At 51.2% G+C, this 22,570-nt stretch overlaps 10 protein-coding genes across 10 annotated transcripts; 4 read left to right on the top strand and 6 right to left on the bottom strand.

Annotated features, from left to right (window-relative positions):
• Window positions 1-2: 2 nt before the first annotated feature.
• On the top strand, window positions 3-2,082 carry SNOG_06488 (hypothetical protein; the record flags this gene model as incomplete). The annotated part of the gene is made up of 3 exons (XM_001796806.1): window positions 3-165; window positions 235-1,395; window positions 1,493-2,082. 3 exons carry the CDS (start codon window positions 3-5, stop codon window positions 2,080-2,082), a joined length of 1,914 nt encoding a protein of 637 aa, XP_001796858.1.
• Window positions 2,083-6,351: 4,269 nt separating this feature from the next.
• SNOG_06487 (hypothetical protein) lies at window positions 6,352-6,647 on the top strand (the record flags this gene model as incomplete). The annotated part of the gene is made up of 2 exons (XM_001796805.1): window positions 6,352-6,558; window positions 6,615-6,647. 2 exons carry the CDS (start codon window positions 6,352-6,354, stop codon window positions 6,645-6,647), a joined length of 240 nt encoding a protein of 79 aa, XP_001796857.1.
• A 297-nt stretch (window positions 6,648-6,944) lies between these two features.
• On the top strand, window positions 6,945-7,425 carry SNOG_06486 (hypothetical protein; the record flags this gene model as incomplete). The annotated part of the gene is made up of 2 exons (XM_001796804.1): window positions 6,945-6,972; window positions 7,070-7,425. 2 exons carry the CDS (start codon window positions 6,945-6,947, stop codon window positions 7,423-7,425), a joined length of 384 nt encoding a protein of 127 aa, XP_001796856.1.
• Window positions 7,426-8,156: 731 nt separating this feature from the next.
• Window positions 8,157-9,077, bottom strand: SNOG_06485 (hypothetical protein; the record flags this gene model as incomplete). Its single annotated transcript, XM_001796803.1, has 1 exon — window positions 8,157-9,077. One exon carries the CDS (start codon window positions 9,075-9,077, stop codon window positions 8,157-8,159), a length of 921 nt encoding a protein of 306 aa, XP_001796855.1.
• Window positions 9,078-9,859: 782 nt separating this feature from the next.
• SNOG_06484 (hypothetical protein) lies at window positions 9,860-11,371 on the top strand. The gene is made up of 4 exons (XM_001796802.1): window positions 9,860-9,978; window positions 10,038-10,164; window positions 10,252-10,569; window positions 10,748-11,371. The coding sequence occupies exons 1-4, from the start codon at window positions 9,899-9,901 to the stop codon at window positions 10,886-10,888; spliced, it is 666 nt and encodes a 221-aa protein (XP_001796854.1). The 5' UTR covers window positions 9,860-9,898; the 3' UTR covers window positions 10,889-11,371.
• On the bottom strand, window positions 11,352-12,616 carry SNOG_06483 (hypothetical protein). Its single transcript, XM_001796801.1, has 2 exons — window positions 12,391-12,616; window positions 11,352-12,143 (listed from the first exon to the last, which is right to left on the bottom strand). Exons 1-2 carry the CDS (start codon window positions 12,501-12,503, stop codon window positions 11,408-11,410), a joined length of 849 nt encoding a protein of 282 aa, XP_001796853.1. The 5' UTR covers window positions 12,504-12,616; the 3' UTR covers window positions 11,352-11,407.
• Window positions 12,617-12,973: 357 nt separating this feature from the next.
• Window positions 12,974-14,969, bottom strand: SNOG_06482 (hypothetical protein; the record flags this gene model as incomplete). The annotated part of the gene is made up of 4 exons (XM_001796800.1): window positions 12,974-13,792; window positions 13,889-14,299; window positions 14,366-14,538; window positions 14,651-14,969. 4 exons carry the CDS (start codon window positions 14,967-14,969, stop codon window positions 12,974-12,976), a joined length of 1,722 nt encoding a protein of 573 aa, XP_001796852.1.
• A 698-nt stretch (window positions 14,970-15,667) lies between these two features.
• SNOG_06481 (hypothetical protein) lies at window positions 15,668-17,804 on the bottom strand (the record flags this gene model as incomplete). Its single annotated transcript, XM_001796799.1, has 3 exons — window positions 15,668-16,425; window positions 16,495-17,219; window positions 17,320-17,804. The coding sequence occupies 3 exons, from the start codon at window positions 17,802-17,804 to the stop codon at window positions 15,668-15,670; spliced, it is 1,968 nt and encodes a 655-aa protein (XP_001796851.1).
• Window positions 17,805-20,071: 2,267 nt separating this feature from the next.
• SNOG_06480 (hypothetical protein) lies at window positions 20,072-20,348 on the bottom strand (the record flags this gene model as incomplete). Its single annotated transcript, XM_001796798.1, has 2 exons — window positions 20,072-20,100; window positions 20,123-20,348. The coding sequence occupies 2 exons, from the start codon at window positions 20,346-20,348 to the stop codon at window positions 20,072-20,074; spliced, it is 255 nt and encodes an 84-aa protein (XP_001796850.1).
• Window positions 20,349-21,100: 752 nt separating this feature from the next.
• SNOG_06479 (hypothetical protein) lies at window positions 21,101-22,420 on the bottom strand (the record flags this gene model as incomplete). The annotated part of the gene is made up of 2 exons (XM_001796797.1): window positions 21,101-22,206; window positions 22,336-22,420. 2 exons carry the CDS (start codon window positions 22,418-22,420, stop codon window positions 21,101-21,103), a joined length of 1,191 nt encoding a protein of 396 aa, XP_001796849.1.
• Window positions 22,421-22,570: the final 150 nt, after the last annotated feature.

Genomic DNA, 22,570 nt, shown 5'->3' with positions numbered 1-22,570 from the left:
CCATGGCGTCTGTTACGTCGCTGGACCAGGACATGAGGAAGCTGCGGATGGACCGGTATACGCCAAAAGCCGCGAATGAAGTGCGGAGCTGGATTGAAGATGTACTAGGCGACAGGCTGCCGCCCGGCGACTTGCTTGATGCGCTGAAGGACGGAACTGCGCTGTGCAGGTATGGGTTACTTGTGCTAGGACGTTGAGAACAAGCTAACGCATCTAGACTCATCAATTTGGCAGTTCCAACCCCAGGTGTCAAGTTCAAGAAATCGGCAATGCCATTCATACAGATGGAGAACATCTCACACTTTCTACGGGCTTGCGAGATGCCGCCTCTCAACATGCCTGCGCACGACCGCTTCCTCACCGTCGACCTCTACGAAGCCAAAGATCCTGCCCAGGTCCTCCAATGTATTACAGCATTCAGTCGAGTCGCCAACGCCGTGAATCCTTCCAACATTCCCTCTCCCATAGGCCCGAAGCGTGGCGGCGGGGTAATGAGCCCTACAACAACAGGCGGTGGCAGCGGTGGCTTCTCCAACACAGGCCTTTCGTCTCCTGGATTCGGGCGCAGCAGAGGACCAAGCACCACGAGTACAGGCAGTGGCTCGACCACGTTCAACCCGCTTGCACGACCACCCGCGCCAGCACTGAGCCCATCGCGCACAGGAGGGTCAAGCGCCTCATACACATCCAACGGCCTCCCCAAGTCGCCACCTGGAAATGTTAGCAGCTGGAGCAAGAAGACTGACGAGGGTATAACAGCGCCGGCATGGAACATCCACCAGTACGGCTACATGGGCGGTGCAAGTCAAGGCAATCAAGGCATCGCTTTCGGTGGACGCCGGCAGATCACCAGCGCTGGACCCCACGTGCCTAACCTCGCGGAGAAGGAGCGGAAGCGTCAGGAGAAAGCCGCCGAGGAGGAGCGACTGCGCTTGCAGGCGGAAGAAGCCGAACACAAGCGTCGTACCGAGCGTGAGGCAGAGGAGGAGCGGATACGAGTGGAAGAAGAGCAGAAGTGGGAGGAAGAGAGCCGGAAGCAGCAGGAAGCCAAGCAGAAACGTCTCGAGCAACAGAAGCGAGAATGGGAAGAGCAGGAGCGCAGGTGGAAGGCGGACGAGGAACAGCGCCAGCGCGAGGAACGCGAGGCGCAGGAGAGAATCGAAACTGAGACGCGGCGCAAGCGGGCTGGCAGCGACGCGAGATTGAAGGGCCAGTTTCTCAGTCAGTACCAAGCCGAGCAGGGCAGCAGACCGCGCAGTCGACGAAACAGCCAGGAAGAGGAGGGTAACGCTGAACGCGACCGAATCCGAGAGCTCGAGCGTCAGCTGGAGGAGGCGAAAGAGCGTGAGAGGCAGTACCAGCTCGAGCGCGAGGGCCGTCTGCAGGAGAAGAAAGCTGCGCTCGCGATCAAAGAGCCGCACTCGTGAACGATCGCAAAGCCGTCCTCGACCACAACCACCGCCACGCGCACCGTCGCCACAAGATAGCACAGCATCGTGGGCCCAGGCTGACGACCGCGCATACCTGCGTAACGCGTGGGAGACTACTCAAAGACAGCCAGCGCGCCCACTCCCTGAACCTGCGCCACCTTCTCTACCAACCCGACCGCTTCCGGAGCCATCGACAAGACCACTCCCAGAGCCTGCAACAAGGCCACTGCCAGACCCCACATCATACGCCAAGCCCAGCCGTACAGATCGCTACCTCGCGTCTAACCCCGCACCTGCACCGCCACAGCCAACGACATACATTCCTCCCGAGCTCACTTCGACCTCTGAGCAGCGTGGTGAGGACGCCCGCCGTGCCGCGGCGCAAACCAAGACCAAGGCCGCTGGCTGGGCCTCCAAATCGCTGCTCGAGCGCGAAATGGAGCGTGAACGCGAGCGCCAAAAGGAGTGGGAAGAGTCTCAACGCGCTATAGCAGCCGCAGCAAAAGATCCTTCGGCAGGCGCTGGTGAAGGCCAGAGCTGGGACGTCAACCAATATGGTTACATGGGTGGTGATAACCAGAATAAGCTTGGTGGTATCAATTTTGGCGGCAGGAGGCAGATTGGAGGTCCGAGGCCGTTGGGACCGCGATAGACGTCCTCTCTGATCGCCATGACATTGACATTGGCATTGGCATTGGCATTGATAGATTTTGTTTTTTAGCGTAGCATCTAAATACCATCACCATCTCATCAATCTGCAAGTGAGGAGAGCATGCGCATTGGGATCTTTAGTGAAATTCACTGACTAGCTACAATAGGTGAAGAGGTTGCGTAGCGGAAACAGTGACGCGCAAAAGTTCCCCGGATCATTGTGGAAGCAGTATGTATCCGGCGCGTCGTGAGAGACTGCGAGGCGGGATGGAGAAGCAAGATTGGGTTTGTAGAGACGGAAAGCGCATAGGGATGATTGATACCCGAACGACTGAAGGCGAAAACAGCATGATCCTAGCCCTACATCAAGACAGAGACGATACATGCGTAGTTGCATTCCCCAACACGAATAAGACGCCGGGGATCAATCGATGCTTCTATTCTTTGATTGAGCCTCCTTCTCCTCTCCCTCGCGCATGATCAGCGTCTACCTCAAGACGCTCGTCAGCTTGGTATTTGCCTTAGCCCTTACTTTTCCGAAAAGACTCCGCACAAACGTGGGCATCACGTAGGCCCCGTCCGACTCGATGCATTCCCTGTCATGTACAGCATGACGCCGACCGGATGAGCAAGAGAGCTCTCCGATAGAGCAAGTAAAAACCCCTACCCCGTGTGATGACCGGAAGGAGTACATGGCCGGTTCCGGAGAGGATTTCCCGAGAGTGAGTGAGCGGAACTGACTGTTCTCAGATATTCGAAATGGTTTGTGAGGATGTTGACTGGATGGGCGTGGCTCGATGCTCGACTAAGTTTCCCCCACGGCTTCCGTCGAGGCGGAATCAAACCTCGCCGTTACTTGTCTATCTAGATACTGCCGATTCAGACCCGAGATGACGCTCACTCACCCACTTCACTTGTAGCGTTCGGCCATTTGGATGGAATTATACGGTGGACGATGGACGAAAGCAATAGATGGCTCAGTCTTTTCTTAGCGATAAGATTTCCGTGATCTTAAAGTTACCCCTTTACTGCGTCGTGCACGTGCCCTAACAAGCGCTTGCAGGCTATCAACTAAGCCTCGCCCTCTGCGCTTGATTGAAACATTAACTTGAACCTTGATTATTAGAGCTTGATGAGGCTTGATTGTTGACAGGTCTGCTATTATCACCTGTACTGAGCATACCATACCTAGCGACCAGGAGGATGTGGGGGGAAGGATATATGCATGCGACTTGTTCAATGTCTTGGTACCTTGGGCTGAGCAGAGGAGCAGGTACAGTGAATGAGCTTTAGGGTGTGTCTTAGCTCGGGGGCCCTCGGGCCGTGGCTCGGGAGGACCCGTATTAGCAGGAGCAGCACCTCCTTTTAGCACATCAGCTAATCAACGTCATAGCTTGCAAGAGGTTTAATTTTGGTGGTGCTTGTCTTTCTTAATAGGTGTTAAGACAAGCAAGATAAAATCTAAGGTCTAAAGTATCAAGACAAGCTTAAGAGGTAGGTGCTGGGTACTTGTCTTGCTTGTTGACAAGATTTGGTCCCACCAAGGTCAGTTGCATCGTATAGCTATCACCAAGGCCACCATATGTCTAGAATACATATGGCTGAATTTCTTCGCTCGCGGATCATCTGGTCACGTATGTCAGAGAAGTCACCAAGGTAGACACACGAGGAAAGGTGCGGTTTAAAAATTGATACGAGGCCGCTTTGAGGGAAGATCACTGGAACTACCTTCATGAACCTTAGCGAGAGTAGACAGAACGATAAACCTTCCCCAAGAAGCTGGTTCTAGAAAGCATGAGTGCAGACTTTGATTGCTGGCTAATTCTGGAATCATCGGCCAGATGTGTATCGTTCTTTAGTTGATTCCAGCCGGGTCCCTGCAGCCTTCAGAAGTAAGATGATCCACCATAGCTAGCTGGCCAAAGCTCGACTTGCCTCAGAGCAAACCTTGCGGTCAAATTGATGTTGAGGAAGGGCCGTCATTAGGGCATCGTGACTATTCTAAAGTCAGCAGGAGCAAGAGAGATAGTGTAAGACTGGCAGAGGACATACCGTAACGCGCAATGTAGAGCCATAGATATAAAGATATGAATATGTGAAGATGCCATAACGAACACTATGACAGACATATATTAAGGTAGGTTGAACATTAGTGTGACATATGTTGAGGTAGCTTAACACAGCGCTAACATATTTTAGGCCTTGACATCCTTACATCTAGGTTTCTGCGACCCTATACCCGGACGCTACGGTGTCAACAGAGTCCTTGTCAAAGCTGCTATCACGTCTATATAAGACGAGACACATGCCCATCCTCTTCGAACATCACTCCAACAATCATCGGCTACTTTCAATCTTTCACAAACTACATTACTATCTATCCAACCTCTTTTCAATCACTCTCAACATGAAGCTTTCTATTGTTTTCGCAGTAGCTTTCGCTACCCTGGGCTTCAGTGCCCCCGACAATCTCAAGATTAAAGACAAAGCTGGAGTTGTGGTACGCACCCTTGCTGAGGTATCTCCCGATCTTGCTGCGAGGCAAGCACATTGCCCATCCAGCGAAGGTTCGGGTTGCCGAGTTATCTCCATGAGTGGTCATTGCTGTTGCACCGACTGTACGCCCGTACGTACTTTCCCTATTGATACTACTTGCTTACCGCATGCAACAATATTAACAAGCTCTATAGCGCGCCTGCAATGAAATGTGCTCGGAGCCGTGGTAATCTCTACCCCAATGCTATTAGCAATGGCGACAATTGCTCATGTAAGAGTTCGCTATGTTTGTTCCTACAGTAACTAATCGTCCCAGCTCGGTTTCGGGGAATAGTGAAGGATAGTAAGCGTTCGCTTGCGTATGGAGTTCCTCTTTGAGTTTCAGCTCGGCCGATTGTCTGCGGGTTTTAGCCTTTACCGAATTTAGGGGAGTTAGAAAGTAGGCTACGAATTTGTAGTCAATGAAAATGTGTTGTCAGAAAGATGCACGAGTTTCCTTGCTCGAATTCGTAACACCGATTTGTGACCGGAAAAGCTCCCTACCGTGCCGCGCAGAGCTGTGTTACCAACATATGTAGCTGCATGAGATGACTGCGATGATCTTGAAAGTTAATTTATATCCTGAATTAAGACAATCATGTCTTCATAACAAGGCTAGATTAGTTTTAGAGTCCTAATTGATAACAAGGCTATGTCAGACTTGACAAGATTTCAAAGGTTAGGCAGGCACAAGGGCAGCTAGCATTTGTAAGACTAACATAAGGTTAAGCCAGGTCAAATGCAATGCGATAGAATGTTAATCTATATAAGTAAATTGACGTTCTGCACTTACCCTGACGTGTGCAGCACCTCAGCGTAGAAGCCGGTAAACTTAGGTAAGCTTACCTACATGTAAAGGACCCGAAGACTCAGTATTTCAGCGATTGTGGCGAGAAACATTGATACATATCAGAAGCCCGACACACATTAACTTTGTTTAGCAAAGACTAAGTGTTGTTCAGCATCCTTTTACGTATTGACTTTATCATAAGTCTGACATAGCTTAGACATCATGGTTTGGTACAAATCTTCGATATAAATAATAAGCACTATCGAGACGATCACGCGCAACTACTCAGCCCAGGAGCAGACATCGAGGACGGATGTGTGTGATGATCGAAGAGAAAGTCAGCCTGGCGATCGACTAGTCACTGCCTAGATATACTCGGTCCGATGTATACGCAACTGAAGCGAAAATATCCCCGAGTTTGTTTCATGGCTTGTAAACATCACTGCTGTCAAACGATGCGACAAACTCATGTCTAGCATAATCAATCTTCTTCAGTACTAGGATGCTGTACATTGGAAGTTAGACGTGAGAGGAAGGGCGCACTACAGACTTTGATATTACGTTGTCACGTTGGACAAAGACTGCAACAACAACAGAAGCAGATAAGGCAAGGAACCAAGGGACTTGTTCTTGGAAAGCATCAGCACTGATCGGTCTCATCGTCATTCTGCGGACTTCCAACTGACGAGCATTACCTACTTCATCATAACCCAGGTTTTACGGTCTTATGTATGCTGAAACGGGCCTTCTTGGCAACTTGGCCGTAAGTAGTAATTAACAGAAGCGTCAGCATTTGAGAAGTATGAATGCTGGCAACGAGTCTTGTTGATGTTTATATAACATGAAACATCTGTCCATCTTCTCTGTGCACGACTCCACTTCAATAATCGTCAACTACTTCTCACTTACCTTCAACCCCCACGCACATTTTCAACCATTTACAATATGAAGCTTTCCCTCGTCCTTGCAGCAGCCTTTGCCACTCTAGGCCTCAGCGCTCCAGACGGAATCAAACGCTCCGCCTCTGGGCTCGAGATCATCCAGGGCAAAGCCCTTCTGGAGGCGCGCCAGCGGGCCTGCTTCCAGAATCCAGGCACGGGTTGCCGCACGTTTAACAACGGTAATGCTTGCTGCTGTTGGGATTGCACGGAGGTACGTACTCTGCCCTAGTTGCTTCCCACGTGCGACCATGCTAACAAGTTGTATAGGCGCAGTGCAATTCAATTTGTGGGGGGCTCTGAGAGCAAGTGAGAAGAGATGATGCCATATATGGCGTTCTACCTGTGGCCGCACGTCGGTCGATCATCTGAGGGTATCAATCTCGATCGAGAGCAAACAAGAGTGTAGGTGTAGGCTGAGCTTTTGCATGAAATCCAAGAATATTCCAAACCTGTACAATGTACATGTGACGCCAACAAATAAGTGCCAACGTGATGTCAAGTTCAACGCCCATGATACTAGCTGGGCTGAGCTCGTTCGGATGGATGCATGGACAAAGGTTGTGTATGGTTGCAAAGGAGGCGCCGCGGACGTTGGTGATGAAGGATGCCAAGCCCGTCGGCGAAAGTAAGCGCCGACTTCGAGATTCTTCGAGCTTGAGCTGTTGCGACGCGCCTGAACCACCAACCTTCACGTCTCGCCATCACTCCACCCATTCGCATAGGATACGTCTCGGCCGCCACGATGCCCAAGTTCTTCTGCGACTACTGCGATGTCTACCTCACCCACGACAGCATGAGCGTGCGGAAAGCGCACAACAATGGCCGCAACCATCTCCGCAACGTGCAGGCCTACTACGAGCAGATATCGAGCGACCAGACACAGCAGGTCATCAATAGTATAACGGACGCGTACAACTTGGAGGGCCAGGCGAACCCGCTGTATCAGGCGAATCTGAGCGGAGGCTTCCCTGGAGGACCGATGGCTGGTATGCACGGTATGGGTGGGCCGCCGATGGGAATGGGCATGCCCGGTGGTATGCCTGGATTCCCGCCGCCAGGTATGTTGATGACGATGTGAGGGTGTATAAATTGTTGCTGACGAATATTAGGCATGCCCGGAATGCCACCGCCATTCATGGGTCGAGGAGGACGTAAGTTGACTTTCACATATCTTCAGCAACTCAAACTGATACCGTGATAGCCCCTAACATGCCGCCGAACATGCCGCCCTTCCCACCTCCAAACATGCCCCCGGGCCCAGGCGGTATGCCGCCGAACATGCCACCCTTCCCACCACCGCACATGCCGGGAGGCCCCCCAATGGGCATGCCTCCATTCCCCTTCCCTCCGCCAGGTGGTGCTGGCTCACCACCCGGCGGTTTACCGTTCCCTCCTCCTGGAGGAATGGGAATGCCGCCCGGTGGACCACCTCCCCGCTACCCTCCCGGACCGCCTGGACGCTAGGACCGTCCTGATGCGCACATGGGAGGAATGATGAGTGGCTTTGATGAATTCATCGCGAGAGTGACTGCGAACACGGACTCGAAGAGGAAGAGAGATGATGGCGGAGATATACCCAGGCCGTTCATGAGGGGTGGTGGTGACGGAGAGTGGAATGGCGCGGCGACGGGCGCGAATGCTATCGGAGTCAAGAGGATCAAGGGAGAGGCGTTGTAGGCGCGATTGTGCGGTCCATGTGTATGTTGAACTGAACATTGCGCCGGATACAGACTTACGGTGCGAGTAGACATGCCCAGATGCGTCTCAAGAGTGTCAAAAATACCCAAGAGTTAGAGTGTAATACATCCTTCAACAATCACCAGTACCCTCGAACAACTTCTTCGCATACTCCTCGACTCCCATCATCTCCATCCCCAACGCCGCATTAACCGTCCCATTTTTATCCCACCACACCCCATCTTTTGCAAACACCAATCGATACTTCTTGATACCATCTTCGGGATCCTTCTTCACCTCTTCTTCCAGATACTCCAAACTCCATACCTCCCTTTCAACTTCCCTCCCACTCACCCGCGCCACAGTCTCCGCCAACTCCCCATACGACACCGTCTCACCCGCCACATACAACACCCTATCCTCCGCCTCCACATTGCCGGCTACAATCCTGCCCACCACGCGCCCAATATCACTTACATCTGTCACCGTAACCCTATGTCCCCAATCCCTCAACGCCCTCACTCCAACCCTCCCACTCCCTCTTCCCCTATCAACAATCCCCCAGAACTCTTCAAACAAAAAGCTCATAAATATCCCCGTGCTCACAACCGTCCACCGCACACCCGCCTCTCTCGCCTCAGCACGCAGGACATCCCTCACACGCTTCTGCGCACCAAACAACGGCATCAACCCCCCGGCGTCCAGCGTGACGTCGTAATCCACACCCCACTGCCAGGGGAAAAACCAAATCTTGCCCTGGCCCCGAGCTTTTCTGAGTCTGCCGGCTTCGAGAACTTCGTGCGTGAGTTTTGAGAGGGCGGAGGGGGAGGAGGCGAAGCCCGTGGCGCTGATGAGGATGTCGAAGGTTGAGAAGGTTTGGGCGAGGGTGTGGGAGGGGGAGGTTAGGTCAAGAGCGATGGTGGAGACGGGGAGGTGGGTGTAGTTTTGGGGCGAGCGGGTACCCAGGGTGAGGTGGGTGTGGGGGAGGGAGAGATGGGGCAGGAGGGCGGTGCCTAGTTCGCCGGCGCTGAGGAGGAGGATTTTGGTGGACATTTCGCGTGGGTGGATGAGTAGGGGATGGAGTTTAGATGAGGGAGGTTGTCTCTTGAAGTATTGATCAGGAATGAGCAGCAAGATATAGATATGACTTGTATCTATGCTTCTGCGTTTTCGGAGTTAAGACGACGGTGGACGGAGTTTAGTAAGCTAGATGGCTTCAGGTAATCGCCAAGTCTCGTGATGGCATGATTCCAAGTCTTTGAATGTTGAATGATGGATCAACTGACCGGATGAGTGTCAGCTTGCACCGAAGATGTTTGGATAGTTGCTAATGTGGTTGAAAGGTTAACATCCACACTTCTAGGTCCAATGGATCTCACCTTAACACACGAGGTCTACTTAGTAAAAGCCTAAGTGAGCCTGGGGGTATACGTAACCTCTAGATGATCTACTCTATTCTATCGGAAATCTTTGAATATATACAGGCTATCTCTTCACCTCATCTCGTTAGGAGACGGCGGGCAGGACATTTGCCGACGTCTGGTGGTAGCCTCGATTCTATGACGAGTCTATACTGTTCATCGAAAGATTAGATCGAATAGCCCAAAACTATATGCAGAATCGCTTCACTTCAGGGGCACCAGCACGAGCCTGTTCATTTCTTGTCGAAAGTAAGTCTGCGTATGTCAATGTTCAGGTCGTCCCTCGTTCGCCAGCTCTGGCGGGGCGGAAGCTACGCTAGTGTGCGCACGGAAGGCACTAACACTAAGCGAATTTCGAACACCAGGTGGTATTCGAAAATCAACGACGACTCTGTTGAACTTCTGCCAGACCTCACGTCAACGTCAAAACAGCAAAAGCCACATACCGCAAACATGGCCGAGCAGTTGGTTCTCCGTGGCACCCTCGAGGGCCACTCTGGCTGGGTTACTTCCCTCGCTACCTCCCTTGAGAAGTGCGCATCCACCACATCTATCTACAGCTTTTCAATGCGCGAGACTGACATGCGACCAGCCCCAACATGCTTCTCTCGGGTTCGCGCGACAAGACCCTGATCATCTGGAACTTGACCCGCGACGAGACCTCGTACGGCTACCCCAAGAGGAGCCTCCACGGCCACTCCCACATTGTCTCCGACTGCGTACGTAGAACCGGCAGCAGCAGCAAGAGCAGCACGCAATTGGCTGGCTAGGAAGCACGAGGCGCTGAGCTGACAATTGCTGAACAGGTCATCTCCTCTGACGGTGCCTACGCGCTCTCCTCATCGTGGGACAAGACCCTCCGCCTCTGGGAGCTGTCCACTGGTGTGACCACCCGCCGCTTTGTCGGCCACACCAACGACGTCCTGTCCGTCTCCTTCTCTGCCGATAACCGCCAGATCGTCTCCGGATCGCGCGACCGCACCATCAAGCTCTGGAACACCCTTGGTGACTGCAAGTACACCATCACCGACAAGGGCCACACCGAGTGGGTCTCGTGCGTGCGCTTCTCGCCCAACCCCCAGAACCCCGTCATCGTTTCCGCTGGTTGGGACAAGCTCGTCAAGGTGCGTAGAATCACACTCCTCAACTTTCCGCCCTTTTTTATGATGATCTGGATTTCCTTATGTATTTGCTACTTCAGAGCTTCGGCTATGAGACAACAACACCATACTACTGATATTACGCGTCCACACACAATTTGTTAGACATAATCTTTTAAGATCGTCAGCTAACACCGTCAAGGTTTGGGAACTCGCTTCCTGCCGCATCCAGACCGACCACATCGGCCACACCGGCTACATCAACACCGTCACCATCTCCCCCGATGGCTCCCTGTGCGCCTCCGGAGGTAAGGGACGGAACCACCATGCTCTGGGGACTTGAACGAGTCCAAGCACCTCTACTCCCTCCAGGCTGGTGACGAGATCCACGCCCTTGTCTTCTCGCCCAACCGCTACTGGCTGTGCGCCGCCACCGCCTCCAGCATCATCATCTTCGACCTCGAGAAGAAGAGCAAGGTTGATGAGCTGAAGCCCGAGTACATGGAGGTTGGCAAGAAGAGCCGGGAGCCCGAGTGTGTCTCCCTGGCCTGGTCCGCCGACGGCCAGACTCTGTTCGCTGGTTACACTGACAACCGCATCCGCTGCTGGGGCGTCATGTCAAGGGCATAAGCGAATGTATTGTTAAAGCTGGTAGGGTCGACGAGAGGCGCAAATGGGAAAATGAATGATTCCATGATTCCACATCTCCTGTAGCATTGCCATGGGATATATGAGTGACGCTCAACGCGGGATGGGTCTTGGGCATGGTCAAATCTCTTCCGGTATTAGCATCCAGGCGCTCCGAGTCAATGAAAATATCAAGTCCATTTCTTCAAGTCAAACATGCAGTATTTTGTGATGTCTACAACTTGCTAAACTTGGGAGTCGTCTTCTGTATCCCGCTCAGCATCGCATCCTTCATGTCCTGCGTCTGCAACATGGCCGCATTCCATATCGCCGTATAATTCAGCCCGTCAGCAATCGTCCGATCCCGCGAGTAGTTGATAATCTCCTTCGTCCCCAGCACCGCCACGGGACTCTTGCTCGCAATCAACTCTCCCAATTTGAGCGCCTCATCCACGGCCTCCTTCTTATCCTTGTACACGCGACTCACCAGCCCATGCTGCAGCGCCTCGTCGGACCCAAACACCCTCGCCGACAGCGCAATCTCCTTGACCCACGAATGATTGCCCACAGAATGCGGCAGCCTGCTCAGTGTGCCAATATCCGCCGCAATACCAATATCCACCTCCTTGACCGAGAACGCAGTCGTGTTGGTTGAAAAGCGAATGTCACATGCCAGACACATGTCCAGCGCCAGACCGTATGAGATGCCGTGCAGCACGACGATCACGGGCTTCTCGCACTTTTCTATCGCGGTTATGCACTCTTGGAACTCGAAGATGTGCCGGCGCAGGCCGTTGGCTTTGCGCGCGGAGTCGCTGGGGCCGGAGTTGGAGGAGAGTTGGCCTTGGGATGCGGCTTGGACGTCGAGGCCGGCGGTGAAGGCGCGGTCGCCAGCGCCGGTGAGGATTACGGCGCGGACATTGGGGTCGTGCGAGAGCTTTTTGAAGATGGCGGACAGGTTGAGCCACATGCTGGAGGGGGGTTAGTATTGGTATGGAGGCACATGGTGTTGTGCTTCGTGGTGAAGAAGACGATGGAAACAATTGACTACAACGCTTTTTGGCTCTTGGCATATGGGAATTCTTCTCATTTCTTCTTCGCATACATCTGAGTTCCGAGAGACATGGCGCGTGTGTATGTGCTCCAGCTCTTCTTCCGCGCATGTGACACCACCACGAACCCAAAACGACAGCCCACAAATAAACAAAGATCACTTACATCTCCTTGAACGCGTTCATCTTCTCCGGTCTATTGATCTCGACATGCGCAACATATTCTGCCGGGAACGAGACGTTGAAGAACTCATGCTTGTAGTCTGCTGCGTTCGCCATGGTCGTCGTATCCTGGCTCTTACTTCCTCTATCTAGCTCTTTTTTGTATGAGGTCCAACGATGATCAGCGAACTATGGTTCTAGTGTAAATTGAAAGGTCTAGCTGGTATGTATGAGGGAACTTTGGTGTCTTCGGCTCGGATGACATACGCGCGCGAGTCGGTCGGCGTTGCCGCTGAGGTTTGGGTTTGGGCCGAGGCATTCTACTGATGCGGTTAGCGCGTTGCTGGGCGGGCTGCTTGGGAAGACATGGGATCATGCAGCGAACAACATAATCCACAACACACTGCCTTTTCTTGTTTTCTCTCGGCTTGTTGCAGCATCAATCTGCCTATGCTAACTACGTTGGGGTCACTTCATTTCCGTCACCTTGAGATCAGCTATTTAGACCATGCTTCAGTTGTCCTCAAACCACATGCATACTCAGATTATTCTCATCTCTACCTCAGGACTATCCCCATATGCTTTCTCTACATGTAGATAAAAAAAAATTCGCTCGCATTTGCAAACGTAATACCAAGCACAATACCAAGGCGTTCAAAAGCTTCTGGTTCGTGTTTGTTGCTTTGGAGGATAAGCCAGGATGATTCGACTGGAAATCGTGATCCAATCAAACTCTCCCGCAACAATGTACCCAAGTTGTGGACCTCTTCCAAAATCTTTACCATGATCACTTCTGAGCCATCGGGAACATGATCTGGACCTGGCGCAGCGATTGCATAGTCCCAACTCGTCCTGAAAACCTCGTTTGAACGTTCCAGTGCCTCGTTTCCATGTAGCAGGGAGAGTGAAGGTCCTCTGTATGAACCATAGAACGATCCAGTTCTATCAGACCCGCTACCATGAACGACCTGCATCTTCACACCACGTCCCCTAATAAGTAGCTCGCCTGATGATAGCTCACCTGTAGGATCAGTTCCCTTGGAGGTTGTCTTCGCGTCAATCACCTTTATTGATGGCATTCTGCTGGATTTTTCCCTGTCAAGCGAATCTGTGTACAAAGGTCCCATGACTGATGCCCACGACCAAGTGGGAGCGCGCCATTCCTTGGGTCTTAGGTGATTTTCCGGGTCTACCGCAGACCAGTTCAAGCCAACGACCAAAGTTTCGCACCAGAGACCGGCTAGGTATTGTCCCATCGTAGGTGGTGCCTTTTTGGCAAGTCCTTGCAGGGCTGGGAAGATATCCTTTGAAAGACTCAAGCTTGTTCGCGAATAAGTTTGTACAACGTAGTTCCACGACAGAGAGACTTGTCCAATGGATGTTTTCATCCAATCATGGGGCTCAACCTGAATATTGAGCCAGTTGAGTTTGGTGGGTGGGGAACATTAGCAAACCGCGTTCTGTAAACATTTCCAAACTAATTCATTCGGGGTGAAATGTACAGTTCGTGGCGACAGTAACCGTTCTTGCAAAGCCCAGCCCCTGCTTAATAACGGAAGCCCGGTTTTCCCATCTTGGAGGTTGAGATCTATGTGCTCCAATCTCTGACGAGTGTGTATTCTGAAGGATTGCGAGTCGGAGTCTGTCAGGAGCAAGCCTCGAGATAGATGCTCAGGCTCAGCAATCGCATAGCAGCCTCCACGAGAATCCGCAGATAGACTGGCGCATAGCGTTAAGCTTGAACCCTCATAGACTCCGGCCATGCTGCCCGCCTCGTGACGCCAGTCGCTCACAGAATCTTGTATGATGCAAAGACTGTCGATCCACAGGTACTCGAAGCCTAAGCGATGTGTGAAGTCGATGGCGTGTTGGAAAGTTTTCGGAAGATCTTCCCACACTATACCAGCTTGGTGCTTTTTCATGTTCGACAAAGTAGTCCTTATCATAGGGCTCTTACCCCAACAGTGGCTAAGACGTACGTAGGGCTCGAATTCTCCCGGTACTGATACATGAAGCCTGACATGCTTAGGTCCAGCAATTCTGAGCACTCTTGTTGGCAGTTGTGTATTGTGGTCTACGCCAGGACAATTACGGTGCTCCTTTGCACAATTTTCAAGCCAGCCACACACATGTGCAAGAGCTTCGTCGGATCCTGTGTCACCGGAGATTGGATAGCTAGCTCTGATATCTGGGAATGGACATGGGTTGTCTAGAATGCAAGTGGTCAGCAGGGTGTAGTCAATATGCTTAACAGAGGCATGTACCTGGAAAACTAAGGATGTCGAACCACCGAGTTGCCATCGATAGTATTTTTGGGTTTGTTTCGCTATTCCAGATGGCCACGCGTATATCGTGATCAAACCCATGACCCGGACTGAACAACTGTATCGAGTACTGAACTCCGTGGCCGAGATCCTGAGTGTGAAATAAATCGACCATGACCTTACATCCCCAGCATCCCTGTTCTGAAGAAGCCTCGAGAGCTGCTACCGTCGGAGGGTCTTCGTCACCGTAGAGTGGATGAGGATGCGCGGTAAGATCAAGACAGACAGTACAAGTTGGCTCGGATGTAGATTTATCCATTATGCCAGCCACGAAGCAAAATAGTTCCAAGTCACGATATAAGATGGGTAAGAGGCATAGGTAAGGAGGCCATGAGCGAGTATTTGCGATACTGAGTGGGGACTGGGCACTGCATAGGATAGCCACGATGAGCATATCTCCGTGTGGTAAATGTCGTGTCATACATGCCTCAGCCTGGTCACTCTCTCCTTACCCCGCGTTCAGCCTTCCTTCAGGCGTTTCGATGTCTCAGCCTCGCTGCTCCGGCTCCGGCCCTCCTCGCGCAAGCACTTCTTCCAGCCCACACCATTTACTACCCAGCCTCACCACGCCGATCAAGAAATATTCCTAGTTTCACCGATTCCCCTTCAAAAGCTCCAACATCGTTCTTTATGCTATTAGCAGCTAGAGATTTCGCGCACAATAGCTTAGAACGATAGCATCGCAATTCGGATGACGAATAGTGTAAACACACGATTGCGAGATTGGGATGATGACACGAGTATTGAGAAATTGAGAAGATGAGAACTAGAGAAGCCATAAGCAAATATCTTGCATCATGGTATGCTCGGTCTGCGTATACTCTCGCGAAGAACTCTTATACATGACTGTCGTGGAGAACTATAGCCAAAACGCCTGTGAAAACGGTCAAGAAAGTCGAGCGAAGTGCGTTTGAGAATAGGTCGTATTATAATTAGATGTTTTGTGCAGTGCTTGGCTCATATCCAGCCGCGAGGTACTCGCTCGCCTGAAGGTAGTCTTGGTGAATAGCTATGGCCCGAGACTCGCCAACCCATGTTCGGTAGCATCCTGATGCGTGTCTTCTTTGGTGCCCCTCGATCACTGCTCCATGCCGAGGATGATGCGAACTGGGGCTGTGTCTCTTTGGGTAAACTGTAGATGAGCGTTGGCATCGCCGAGTTCTTCCAAATCCCCATCGCACTATCACCGGATGTTTTGACAATGGTAGATACCAGGAACACTAGGCTAAGGACCAGGAGCGTTAGAGGAAATACCAACCAACCCCACTGGATAGAGATGTAAGGCTCCATCTGGTACGCTTTGCCCTCGAGCATCGTAGTACTGCCAGTCGATCTTATTTTGTTTGTCATAGCTGTAGCTAGCCTCTCCATGTGATGTGTGATGTTGTTGGGATGTTCCCACGGGTTCCAATTTAGCTTGTACACGCTAGGACCCATCGCATAGTTCTGGTATCGAAGGACAGGCTTTGTGTCGATATTCGCTGAAGTATAGAACGAAGGGAAGAAGTCGTCGTGATAGTTCATGATGTTCGTTTGAGTGTAGTTATTTATTCTGTATGTATCGTTTATCACTGTCATCTCTGCGACCTGGGAGTGGTTGCGTTGTGGTGTCAGAGACAGGTGTTCCGTATACGAGTACCATGTTCCACGTGGAGTGTCCCAAGTCTGCCATGGCCAAGGATCCGATTCGCGAACAGGCTCGAAGTAAGTGGATACTGTATCTTCGTTGTACGTTCCCCACTCATACGAGGATTTCATGGTGTGGACACACCATGCCAACATACATTCGTGGACAATGGGTGGCTCGTTTCGATAGACACTTTCACGCCCATTTCTTGCTGAAGATATCAAGGCATCAAGAATAGGGTAGCGGATGCCTTTGTAATTGATGGAACCGGTGCCGTAGGATGGGGCTTTCGAGTCGAAGTCGGTCAACGGAATTGCCCGGACAACCAGGGCCTCGCCACTTGAGCTATTGCCATTCGCTGGAAGTACATAACCAGATAATAGGGTCGGTCTGATGCTGGTGGCGTTGATGAAGTGACCGCAGACTGTTCCATTTTGATATGGCACTTCATCAAGCGGCCCTTCCCAGATTGCGCTCCATTCGATCGTAGTATTAAGGCAAGCAAAGGTACTGTTGAGCACATCCGAGACATCTGAGCAGCTGCTACAAACCGCAAGCGTCTCGTACAGCGGCCATGTACAGTTACTCGTTGGGCAGGAGAGCGGTATATCTGGCCGAGTACCATTCGCATAGGAGACCGGCTGTGATCCGTTCCTGTAGAAAAAGTCACGGGCCATAGGGGCAATATGCCGATCTTCCGACGTCGATTCATAGCCGAACATGTAAGATAGCTCAAATTCGGGGCGGTATTCGATGACCCGGGGGATCGTCCCAGAAATTGACTGCAGCGTCCATTGATCCGGAAGCTCGACTACCTGTTGAAAGAACGTATCAATGGCGAGCAACAACACGATGAGAATAGCGCCGAGTGCAGCCAGTGATCTGCCCTTAGTACGGAATAGCAACATTAATGCACCCAAGGGACCTCTGCAGTCTTCTGATTAGTATATGTCTTAAAACATCCGAGATTTGAACCGCCCACCTGGATGCCTTATCAAAGATCTCAAAGTCCCACATGGTCCTAGACTTGCTGAACCAGTTCCACTTGAGCTGGCCTAGCGCTTCTGACGTAGGCACTATCAGAGCCGCAGAAGCAACTTTCCCCAGGGCGTTGGTGTATGTGAGGAGTTTGCCAGCTTGTGACATCGATTTGCCGTTGAGATAAGCATATATACCAATTATCGCACCCATAGCCAACGCACTCGCAAGCCAGCAGAGAATTTCGAAGAGCCATCGTTTGAACGCATTCTGCGATGCGTTGTACTCAGCAAGCTTGCGCTCGATACGCTGCGTGATATCTAGCGATGACTTGGTGTTGGTAAATGAGTCTGTTGTTGGTTGATTGTGCCCGTAGTTGAAGGCTGACTCAGATGGCGATGTTCTCGAAATCGGGTCGCGGGCAAACGGTGTCGTTCGTCGAGATCCTGTGCGGCAAGATTCGTACGGTGGCGGGTGATCGCTGTGCATCTTTACAGACAACAAAATTATTACATCAAGTGCTCGGAAAATGCGTGTAAGATGCGCATATCACATACGACCCGGAGAAAGCCTGACCAGCTGAGGCTGAGGCTGTGGTCTTGCACCTTGATTTCAACTGCATATGGCGTTAAGATCGATGCGTGCAGACCATTACGACTCATGCAGCCCGATATCTAAACGCTTGCGTATGCAGGCGAATTTAAAGAGCCTCTCAAGAACATATTGTTAGCGCCCGGCTGTATGTTGTGGTATGACCGCCTGGGCTGATGATGGACGCACCATTCTAAGCGCTGCGGCACAGTAATCGGCAAAATGGCCCCAGGAACACGGCTGGCTTGCGACAACTTTGACTAAAGTCTTCCCTAAGATACCGAAACAGGGCCGCCTGAAGATGTCTGGCTAGGTCTTGAGAAAATTGTGGTGGTGAACGTTAGTGGAAGGCTTTCGCTGCTCCGGGCAAAGGCGCATCCGGGTGACCGTTGCGCATTATGGTAAGCATCGCAGCGTTACCTTGGTGCTGACAGCCAGATTCACAAACAACGACTCGACATTTTAGATTCCTGTTTAAACACCGATCAGGTGTGAAAGTTCAGAAGGATGAAGAAACGGCAGAATTCATTTAAACAGAGGTAGCGTGGTGTTCATCTCTCGACAGTAATGTGGGCGATCCAAACCGCTGTCCTGACACCCTCCAGCCTTGGTCCGGATGCAATCTGATTCTGACCTTTCTGGCGCTTTTCCTGGGTGTATTTTCTTCGGTGCTTGACGCCAAATCCCTCCGGACATCCTGAGGCAGGCTGTATATTAAAGCAGGCATGGCCGACGTCTTCCATGACCCTAGCTCTCCGTCGTTCGAAGTCTTCATCATTGTAGCGACTAGAAACACTAAACCGAGTATGAGCAATGTGAAAGGGAATGAAAGCCATGCCCAGCTAATTGAAATGAACGTCTCTCTGGTAAATGCATCTCCACTTATCATGTTCCTATTTCGGCTTGACCGGACGACGTTGGTCATGGCTGTGGCGAGCCTTTCCATGTGTCTTGTGACGTTGTTCGGGGCGAGCCAGGGATTGAACTCTAGTACGCGAGTCGATGCAGGGCCGGTGTTCCAAAACTTGTATCTCATAATAGGATCCGAGTTGCCAGTGAGTGTGTAGACAGCTGGAAATATGTCTGAGAAGCCTGTGATTATGGAGCTAGCACTGAAATTTGATACACCGAAACCCGTGATATTGCGTCCTTGTGGCGTCATCCCCGGATCGATGCTGATATTCTGCACGTAGAAAAGATCGGTGCCATTGTCATTCTCGGTCCAGAATGGGATCGTCACCCATGGATGAAGACCTTTGGTAGTGTTCTGAAAGTTGTGGAGTACCTCTTCACTGTATCGACCACTATAATAAGACGACCGCATCGTTTTGACGCACCAATTCAGAACACATTCGTGTGCTGTAGGACGTATGCCTCGTCGAACTGTCTCCGCAGATCCATTTGCAGCGGATACAATAAGAACATCAGTAATTGTGTTTCTGTAATGCTTGAACTTGATCGATCCATTACCGTACAGAGGCGTGTAATCGAACAATGTACTAAGTGGTAGGGTGCGCATGAGTAGCGTCTCACCCAGCGTCCCGTTGCTATTGACGAGGTAACCCGACATCATCGTTGGATCTTGACTTGTGGCATTAAGAAAGTAGCCACACATGGTGGCGTTCGGGTATCCAAGTTCTACGCGATAGCCTCCCTCGCGGTCGATCGTCCAGTCAACTGTGGTATTCAAGCATGCATATGTGAGCTCGGTCGAGACATCTTCGCATTGGCTACACACGCCGAGTGTGTCGTATACTGGCCATGTGCAGTTACTGGTAGGACAAGACTAGATGAGTTGAAGATTTAGCGGTTGCGAATTATGTATGCAATGAGGTTCAAAGTAGATTCAAACGCATTCGCAAACATGTGAATTTATACGAGGAAGTGGCTTGTACATACCAGTGGTATCTCAGGCCGAGTGCCATTCCCAAAGGATACAGGCTGGGTTCCATTCTCGTAAGAAAAGGTCTCAATTATTAGAGACATGTCCTTGTCTTTGACACTCATCTGACCTCCTTCTCTATACAACAGGGGAAGATGAGGATCATACTGAATTGTTGAGGGAAGAGTGCCGGCCGTGCCTTCCAGTGTCCACCGCGTCGGCAAGCTCACGACCTGCTGGAAAAAAGTATCAATAGCGAGCAATAGGACTATCAAGAAAGCCCCTAAAGCAGCGAGAGATCGACATCTGGTCCTGAAAAGTAGCATGACCGCACCCCAAGGTCCCCTCGATGCCTTGTCAAAGATCTCGAAGTCCCACATAGCGTTCGACTCGTGAAACCATTTCCACTTCAGTTGCCCAAGAGCTTCGGAGGTCGGTACAATGAGGGCTGCAGAGGCGATCTTTCCAAAGACGTTGGCCATTGTCAGAAGGTATCCTGACATATACCCACCTATTGGCTTGTCCTTGAGGTGGAAGTAGATGCCAACAATGGCTGCCATGCAGACAGCACTGATACACCAACTAAGCACCTCAAACAACCACCTCTTGAGGATATTTTGCGACGCGTTATATTCAGCCAGCTTTCGCTCGAACCGTTGTGCAATATCCAATGAGCTTTTGTGCTTCTTCGCCGTAGATTGAACGTCGAACGATTTGTGACCGGTGCGGAAACGGGGAGGAGGATGTAGGGGCGGCCATTGCTGTTGGGGCGGAGCTGACGACAAACGGTGAACAGGAACTGAGGACATTTAGCAGTCTCGCCGACGACCTTGAGTAGTCTCAAGGTCGGCCAAAGCATTTGGCGCTGTGGAGACATCTATAAGCCGTTGAGCATCTACAACTTGACACAAATAAGCAGTGTTGTAAGCCAGCATGTCCGGTACTGGACTGAACACGAGCAGAAACGCCTAGGATAGGTGCATCGCGAAAGACCTCGGCGCTAAATGCTCTGGGTTCGCAGGTCTACTCTTCGGCTCCTACATGCATTCTAGCGCTGCGGCGCAGCAACGTGTCACGATCATCATGGATCGGGTTGTGCGATAAGAGCCATGGCAAAGAGGTAATGACACGTGTGGTATTTATCCGAGGTAGCAATGTGACGATAGTTCGGTGCGGTAGTGCAATCATTTCGAGAAGACGGAAACGCCAGGCGCTAAGTTAATGACTCAGCATGCACGTGCAAGTCCGCGTGCAACTTGAAAGCTCGCAAGCGGTGTTACAACACTGTTTGGAATATATCTATATGCGTCTACTATACCCAGCCAGGCGGCGCTTGAGAACGATTTCTTCTGTCCGACGTCGGCGATGTGCACATATACCCAGAAACCCGCCAACCTTGGTCAGGCAGCAGTCGTATTCTCACCCGCTTCGCTCCACCGCTCTCCTCGCTCCGCCATGTCGCATTCTTCGTCAGGTCGTGACGCATGTCTCGCGGTAGACTGTACATCAATGTCGGCATGGCGGACGTCTTCCAGATTCCTAATTCTCCATTTTCGCCGCGCGAAGTTCTGAGCATCGTGGCGACCAGAAACACGACACACAAAACGAGCATGGCCAGTGGAAAAGCAAGCCAGGCCCAGTTGACCTTCACAAAGGTCTCTAGAGCAGAAGCATCACCCTCCATAAATTCTCTACTGCTGGAATCGGACCTCATAGCATTGGTCAAGGCTGTTGCCATCCTCTCCATGTGGTGCGTGACGTTGTTGGGAGCGAGCCATGGACTGAATCGCACTGCTCGAAACATGACTCTGTCATTGAAACTGGTCCTTATCTTCAAAAGGGCATTTGCTGTCTCGTTCGCGACGGTGATTGAGGATGGAAATATCTCATCAAGTAAGGTCACAAAGGAAAAGACCGTGCTATTTGAGAGGCCATACTCAAGTTTGTCTTGGCTTTTGTCCGAATTATAGATGCTGATGTTTCCGTGATAATCTGTGTCCGTTGTGCGGAGGTGGGGAATATATTTGGAAGTCCACGGGTATGGCGTTCGGGTGGTATTGATGATCGTTTCCTCCACGTCCTCGTGATAAACACCCCACGAATAGGATGAGCGAATCGTTTTGATGCACCACGAAAGTACGCATTCATGTGCAATGGGTGTTTCTTTTCGGTACACGCTTTCCGCTGAACCGTCTTGTGAGCTCACGATAAGAGCGTCTAAGATTGGGTGATTGAGGCTTTTGAAGTTGATGGAGCCGCCATATAGTGGTTGCCTACTTGGATTTGTGACGAGCGGAAGAGTACGCATCAATAAAGCTTCCCCATATGCCGGATCCTCGCTGTCATTACTGACTCTATAACCAGACATCAAAACCGGTGAGGTGCTTGTCGCATTCAGAAAGTAACCGCAGGCCGTACCTGTCGTGTAAACGTTAGTGACCTTGCATAAAAATGTACGTATATAATTAGTGAGTAAGCTACATTGTCCAGGCGTTAAGTTGCGGAAGGTTTAGGGCACACAAGAATCGCAACAAGCAACTGACTTACCAGTCTCCCAGGTACTCTCTGTTTGAGGTCCTGTAGCATTGAGAATCCAGTCCATCTTCATGGGAAGACACGCGTACATAAGCATTTTTGAAATGTCCATGCATGCGCTACAAGTTCCCAGAGTTGAATAAGGTTGCCACTCGCATTTACTGGTAGGACATGAAAGTGGGAAGCCCGCTTGACTGCCTTCACGGCTTGTGGAGAATTGAGTACCATTTTGATCGTAAAAGAATGG

Source organism: Parastagonospora nodorum, assembly GCF_000146915.1.
Source record: "Parastagonospora nodorum SN15 chromosome Unknown scaffold_9, whole genome shotgun sequence".
Classification (NCBI taxonomy): Eukaryota; Fungi; Ascomycota; class Dothideomycetes; order Pleosporales; family Phaeosphaeriaceae; genus Parastagonospora; species Parastagonospora nodorum.
The sequence above is the reverse complement of the archived record's forward strand: the minus strand, read 5'-3'. Positions and strand labels throughout refer to the sequence as shown.

Bases quoted from the DNA above. Each gene is read 5' to 3' on its own strand.
- SNOG_06484 (XM_001796802.1), top strand. From the start codon at position 9,899: ATGGCCGAGCAGTTGGTTCTCCGTGGCACCCTCGAGGGCCACTCTGGC. The intron at 9,979-10,037 runs GTGCGCATCCAC...ACATGCGACCAG, and splicing joins CTCGCTACCTCCCTTGAGAA to CCCCAACATGCTTCTCTCGG. The intron at 10,165-10,251 runs GTACGTAGAACC...ATTGCTGAACAG, and splicing joins CCCACATTGTCTCCGACTGC to GTCATCTCCTCTGACGGTGC.
- SNOG_06483 (XM_001796801.1), bottom strand. From the start codon at position 12,503: ATGGCGAACGCAGCAGACTACAAGCATGAGTTCTTCAACGTCTCGTTC. The intron at 12,144-12,390 runs GTAAGTGATCTT...ACCCCCCTCCAG, and splicing joins ATGAACGCGTTCAAGGAGAT to CATGTGGCTCAACCTGTCCG.